Below are 7,256 nucleotides of genomic sequence, written 5' to 3' on the forward strand. Positions count from 1 at the left end.
CAAATGAGCGCAATCTAGCAGATTGGCGTTCGCTTACTAAAATCATCAGGCCGTAGTAATAGGACCCTAAGAGTGGATGACAGTTTAGCAGGGGTTTGGGGGAGTGGAACATGCTTAATATTAGGAGAAGAAAGCATTTTTGTCTGATAAGGTTTATTACAAAGTTTCTTATATGCGCTTATTTTATTAAACTGAGCAGAGTAGGTTAAAACAACAGTGCTTATTTAAAGGCAGTCTTACCAGCACCAATATGACTTAATGCCACAGAGGACATTAGTATTATAAATTGCACATGGTAGCTGGGGGACATGTTAAGGATGTTGCACTGGGCTTTCTGGTACTTGGCTGCCGAATGGCCAAATATTTGATCTGTGTCAGATGGCCCGAGTCCACCAGAGTGAGAGTTGCTGTTTGGTAGTAGTCTCTACTCTGGCTCATAGAGGCGCTTTTAAGAACCCTCTTTAAAAATAACAACATGTAATTTTATAATTACTATATGTCAAATATACAAACATTCACCTTTGGGTCAATCTATTCATCATTTTTAACATCTGTCCATAGGATGCAAGTTTGGAGATCCCCAAGTGTCTTGTAATGATCATAATTTATTCCGTCGAGAGCATCTAATATGTCTGCTGAGAAATTCCTGAAGCTCCTTCCAACTCGTGTCCTGAGCTCTGCAGTGAGGGATGAGCTCCCCACCCCAAGTCAATGGAAGTGGGAAGAACGGTGACTGTGAAACTGGACAGAAAGGTGAACCTGGAGGCTCTAGAAGATGCCCCGCTCCTGGATAACATTGCAGGTACACATCCTTCTTCCCATACTTTACTGCCCTGGCCATTGCTTCCCGAGCAAAGAACAGGCTGTTGTAATTCTGGTCTTTATCTCCCACCAAAAAGAGGATGGGACCTCTTGCTTTCTCCAGGGGGATTACAGAGCCCTGGTGTTCAGGTTTTCTTGGGTCATCCATTGTATTGGTAAAATAGAGAGACCCATATTCTGTGATCAGAAGTTTTTCTGCTTGGTAGGGCATGCCATTGAGAAGGACATCCCCATAAATAAGGCTATTGCCATTGACAGCATTGGTTCCATTGATGCATACTGTAGCCGCAACCTGAGGCAGGTAAGACGCCATGGCCAAAGCCATCTCGGCTCCTTTACTTATGGCGACCACTCCAACTCCATCACTTGACACCTAAAAGGTAGAATATTGAGACATTGGATTGAGACATGGATCCATATGTGCATGATTATGTTTAACCTCAGATACTGCCACACCCGCTGAATGATTACGTGGGCTTGCTACGTCACTTCCTGAATGCAGAGGTTGCAGCAGTGCAGGAGGCAGGGAGGTAAGCGAATGTTATTTTTTCACTCACCCCCTTCCTGAAGAAAGCTCTTAAAGGACTTCTGGCCAGAGAACCCCTTTAAAGGAGTATTCTCATCTCTAAAGTATATCCCATATCCACAGGGTAACAAGCTGGTCGGTAAGGGTCAAACCACTAGACTTCTGAACATTTTATAGAGGTTTCCATAAGCACTATTAGGGAACTCTTGAGTTGGTAAAGGGTCACACTCTGTACAGGATCCTCATGTCTTGGCTAGAGTGGAAAGTGACTCTGGAAGACCTGTCCTGTCATGCTCTGCACAGACAACTCATTGATGTGAATAGGGGCATACTGTAATATTTGACTCTAATTTATAAATGAAAATTTAGGTGACACATTCCCTTTAACACTGCATTTTGACATGTTTCTAAAAAAAAATTATAACTTACTTTTGGATGACCACACAGAAATTGAGCGGCTTCTTCAAAATATTTTAAATCCACTTCACTGAGGTAACTAGGCAAATCATCATATGCAAAATAAGCCAAAGCAAGAGCGGCAAAACCATGGCTGGCCAGGAGGCTACTACGAAATTCTATTAGACCACCGACACCGCCAAACATGTCAATCACTCCTGGAAAGGGTCCTTCACCTAGAGAGAACACAGGATGAAAAAAATGGACTACAACCACAAAACTGACAATGGCCTTAAAGGGGTTATCCAGGGCTACAAAAACATGGCCACTTTTCTCCTCTCTTGTCTCCACATTGGGTGGAGTTTAAAACTCAGTTCCATTGAAGTAAATGGAGATTAATTGCAAACCACACCTGAACTGAAGACGAGTGTTTTTGTAGCGCTGGATAACCCCTTTAAAAGGGAGTTCCACTGTTACATAACCTTATTCTAATGATTCATATACATAATACTTAAGGCCATTTTAAATTTTATTTTAAGGGTCAGTTCACACTGAGAAATTGGTGCCGAAATTCTGAGCGGAATCCCTGTCGCAGACTCTGCTCAGAATTTCGCCTGCATCAGCGCCTCAATGTAAGGTATAGGGCACCTCCGCTGTCTGCAGCTCCCTTCTCAAAGAATTGACAAGTCAATTCTTTGAGCATATAGAGGAGACGCACGTGGCATCCCATTGATACACTGAGGCAGGCGGGATTCCGCCGCTTTTACTCACTGTGAACAAACACTAAGGGAGTGTGACATGGCCCCAGTACCTTACACCGACTGGGCACAGCTCTCTGACGTTGTGCCCAGCAGACTACAGCGGGGCAGAGGTTTCAGAATATCAATCTTTAATCCACCTGGTGCCTGGTAAGTACGCATGAGGGTGGAGCTGCTGCGGCATGTAGTCTTGAGTGGCAAGCTGAGCGCTGGGAATAATAATATTAATTTTTATTTATATATCGCCAGCTTCTCTTTCCCCCAGTTCTCAGCTGCTGCTTTCTAATCAATATTTTGAAATTGCTGCTGTGCGTCGGAGAGCTGTGCCCGGCAGCTATAATGTACTATAGCCAAGTCACACTCCCTTTGGGAGGGGATCAGTTCCCTTTAAGTTGAGCAGTCTATTGAGGTGTTTGCATAGGCCGTGTATGACACCTTTACATAGGTATTGCATAGTGAATGGTTTTTTGGCGCATAAAGTGGTGGCAGTAATTACATTATTTAGCCAGCCATATGGAATATTCATTGGGCCCCATACTGCATGGCCGTTATAATTATGCAATACATGGTATGGTACTTTGTACACTGTATGGCAGTATACCAGCAGATACTGTCAAATACATCACCTATCAAGTGAGGCTAGTCCTGGCCTTAATTATCCCAGCTCATCTACATACAGTCTTTCTATATACATGTGACAGACAATAGAGAAGTTAGTTGCTTACCTGGCGGGAGGAAAAGTGCTCCTCGCACTCGTCCATCTCTTATTAGTATTCTCTGGACTCCGGGAGCCACATACCATCTTTCAATGACTTTGGTGGCAGCAGGAGACTCTTCAGGGAGTGCATCTAACACCAATGAGTGATATACCTCCAGTTGTACAGAGAAGGGACTTCCCATTACATCACGTTTCATCAGCCTTAGAAATGGAACAGCTGGCTTCAGAGCCCAGAATAGGCCCATAGGACAGACTCCATGGAAGTCCCCACCAGTGGCCGGAGATTTCTCCAGATCCACCTTCCCATCCATATCTGCCTTGTAGAAAGCTCTGGAGTAAAATATCTGCCCCTTCTCATCCTTCAGCCATGCCCGTAGAGTGATGACCTGCTCAGGGGGGAGGCCCCAAGCTTGGATCTTCACTGGTTCATCCACCAAGGAGATTTCAGGATAAACCGATAGACCAACCATATCTGAAGATCAAGGAGTCCTAAATGTGAGACAAGAGCCAAGAAGACTCGATTAATGCCAATAAAATAAATGTCTCAAGACATGTATTCATTGTCACAATGTACCCAACATCTTATACAGTCTTCTAGAATCCTGTTCTGTATTGATGATGGGCAAGAACCTTGTGGCACCATGTACTACAGAACAGTCCCTTACAGGAGTATTACCTTCTCAACTATTATAATTACATACAGTGTCGGACTGGCCCACCAGAGAACCGGAGATTCTCCAGTGGTCTCCCAGCTTTAGAACCTGCTTAAACACTGACTGACATGTTGTTTCTCACTGGTTCTTAATTGGTGGGGCCCCAGGATACCCCAGTCCGACACTGGTTACATAGTTAATAAGGTTAAAAAAAGAATCCATCAACTTCAACCTATAGCCCTACTGTGTTGATCCAGAGGAAGGCAAAAAACTAGTACACTTTCTATACTTTAGGCCATGGCAAGGTCCTTCTCTTGATATGCTGATATAGATATAGCTTTAGTATACATATTTATATATGTATACTCTTCCTACAAACTCTTTCATCCCTTGGAGTCACCAGCTTGGCCCTCTCCTGGATCTCTTCTTACCTCTCCAATAGTACTTTTGGCCTCTCCCGCTCCCCCTCCTCATCCCCTCACTGTTGGTGCCCAAGGCTCTGTCATCGGACCTCTTCTATTCTCCATCTATACTTGGCCTGGGACACATAATAGAATCCTACAGCTGTAAGTACCATCTCTATGCCGATGACACTTAAATCTTCCACTCTGGCCCGAAAGTCAACTCTCTGTTTTCCAGGATCCCAGAGTGTCTATCGGCCATATCTTCCTTCTCCTCCCGTTTTCTAAAACTCAACATGGAAAAAACAGAACTAGCCATCTTTCCCCCACCTCACTCCACCCCAAAAATTAATTTGAAACTGTTGACTATGACATACAAGGCCATTCACCTGTCCGATCCTCATATAATTTTTTGCCCTCTTCCCTTGTCCGTACCTCACACAACCGCCTCCAAGATTTTGAGCCTCCCCCATGCTCTAACTCACTACCCAGACACATCCAACTCTCGTCCACCATCAAGACCTTCAAAAGCAACCTCAAAACACCCTGGTATTTCCCTATTTGTGTCCTAATACTTGTAAATGAGTGGGACTTAAGGGGCTTCGTATCAGGGTGGTTTGGTGATCTCCTCAGTAAGAGGCACCCCTTGGCAACAGGTTTTCTTTCCTAGGAGGGGTATCTGGCTATTCCTGTGTTTTGAGACTCGTAACTGAGGCTCCATGGACCCAGTTTTTGCGTATTGAAAATTTTCTGGGGGCAATGTATCAATAGAGACTCTTGATTGAGTACTCCATTGGATTTTTTATTTTAATTTTTTTGCTGATTTCCTTGAGCTCAGCGATTGTTGCATTGAAACTCCCTGCAGCAATTGGTAAGAGGGTGTACAGTATCTCCTGAAATTCTGTATGATGTACAGTTGAATACACAAAATACTATGGTTGTGACTGAGTAGATCTATCCTCTGTGCTGCTGCTGTTGTGGTTATATGGGGATCTGCGCACTCCTGGACATTTTGATGCCTATAGGAAATTCAAAGGATCATAGCTCTGGATACTAAATATTCTGAGATACTATACTACAAACATCTGTAAATGTACATCTGTGTCTGACCTTGGAGTATTCTCAATCCGGATAAAACATTCCTGCGGGATCTATGGATCTGTTTATGGATCTCTTACATTTCTCAGGGAAACTGCATGTCACTCCAGCTAATGTTGTTACAGGAAAAGGGACGGACTATTAGAGCTCACGTAAGGAAGTGGGAGTTCTACAGAGGGAGTGGAGAAACCAGATCCAATCCACAGCTCTCACACAGTCCGCAGCATCGACTCATATTAAAGGGACAGTACCACGAAATAACAAACCTATGCATCTCACTATTAAATACTGCTATATTGTTATATTAAGGGTACAAACACACACACACCGTATACGCAGCAGATCTGCAGCAGATTTGATGCTGTGTTCAGTTATTTAGATCTAATCTGCTGAGTATCTGCTGCGTATCGCAGCAGCTAAGACGCTGCGTATACGGTGTGTGTGTTTGGACCCTAACATGGGAGACAAAATAGCAATGATAGTGACATAAAACTAAAAAAAATAATTAGCAGTAGATTACAGAAAGGATAGTGATGATAACAATAGTGACATGATATAGTAATAGCAGTACTAACACAGGAAGTAAAGAACTAGCAGAGGTAGTGCAGGAGTGGTAGCATAGGAATAGTGACTGTGTGTGGTGGAGGTAATGTAGTCGTAGTCAGATCAGAGTATTAGTAGCAACATTAGAAATGTAATGGTAATTAGCAGTAATAATGATAGTAGTATGATTGCTATTAGTAATAGTAGTTACTCTGTGTTAGTCTATGTTAGTGTATTAGAATAAGTTATATGGGAGGTTATTTACGTACCAGCTGTTACGGCTATGAATAAGCGAATCATCAAAGCACATACCTTGTGTAAGAATCAGGTATAGTAGAGGTAGTAGTAATGTCTTCTGAAGGCACTATAACCTGCAAGACAAAGGTCATCCCGTACAGGCACAAACAACCATGTGCTGAGATTGTTAGCTGTGTCACATTCTATAAAAAGTATATCGAACTACATAGAACATATTGTAGATATCCAACCCTTTCCTTGCACATGGTGTGATTATTATGTGCTTTCCCGGGTGGTGACTGGCACATCACAAGTATAGCTCAGTGTATTCTGATACATTACTTCAGCAAGAACTGGATTCTTGAAGGGATCCAGGATTCATGATAACCCGTTCTATTGTCAGATGCAGGTGGAATTTTACTGTTTTGGAGTACCCTATCCCTACAGAGTGAATAATCCTGCATCACTCCATCCCTGCAACCTCTCTTTTTAACCCTACAAAAACCCCTGCCCCAATACCTCTGTTCCTACCCCCATACTGCTTATATATATTGTAACTAAAATTAGTATTCAGTGTGGTGTGGTATAGTATAAAGGATCTGTCAGCTGTCCTTTGGGGTGTAGTATAGAGGTGTCCTGTGTGGTGTAGAATATAGAGGATGTGTCCTGTGTGGTGTAGTATATAGAGGATGTGTCCTGTGTGGTGTAGTATATAGAGGATGTGTCCTGTGTGGTGTAGTATAGAGGAGGATGTGTCCTGTGTGGTGTAGTATAGAGGAGGTTTCCTGTGTGGTGTAGTGTAGAGGAGGAGGTGTCCTGTGTGGTGTAGTATAGAGGAGGTGTCCTGTGTGGTGTAGTATATAGAGGAGGTGTCCTGTGTGGTGTAGTATAGAGGATGTGTCCTGTGTGGTGTAGTATAGAGGTTGTGTCCTGTGTGGTGTAGTATATAGAGGATGTGTCCTGTGTGGTGTAGTGTAGAGGAGGATGTGTCCTGTGTGGTGTAGTATAGAGGATGTGTCCTGTGTGGTGTAGTATAGAGGAGGATGTGTCCTGTGTGGTGTAGTATAGAGGAGGTGTCCTGTGTGGTGTAGTGTAGAGGAGGAG

The 7,256-nt window shown here is 43.4% G+C and overlaps 1 protein-coding gene across 4 annotated transcripts; it reads right to left on the minus strand.

Moving 5' to 3' along the window:
- Window positions 1–146: 146 nt before the first annotated feature.
- Window positions 147–6,321, minus strand: LOC138786298 (acyl-coenzyme A amino acid N-acyltransferase 1-like). Of its 4 annotated transcripts, none has more exons than XM_069963194.1 (4): window positions 6,228–6,321; window positions 3,228–3,709; window positions 1,778–1,980; window positions 147–1,195 (listed from the first exon to the last, which is right to left on the minus strand). In XM_069963194.1, exons 2-4 carry the CDS (start codon window positions 3,688–3,690, stop codon window positions 599–601), a joined length of 1,263 nt encoding a protein of 420 aa, XP_069819295.1. In that variant the 5' UTR covers window positions 3,691–3,709; window positions 6,228–6,321; the 3' UTR covers window positions 147–598. The 4 variants fall into 4 exon arrangements, with proteins under 4 accessions (XP_069819295.1, XP_069819296.1, XP_069819294.1 ...); XM_069963195.1 differs by having other exon boundaries at window positions 6,185–6,241; XM_069963193.1 differs by lacking the exon at window positions 6,228–6,321 and adding an exon at window positions 5,453–5,503.
- Between the last annotated feature and the right edge of the window lie 935 nt (window positions 6,322–7,256).

Source organism: Dendropsophus ebraccatus, chromosome 3, assembly GCF_027789765.1.
Source record: "Dendropsophus ebraccatus isolate aDenEbr1 chromosome 3, aDenEbr1.pat, whole genome shotgun sequence".
Taxonomy (NCBI): domain Eukaryota; kingdom Metazoa; phylum Chordata; class Amphibia; order Anura; family Hylidae; genus Dendropsophus; species Dendropsophus ebraccatus.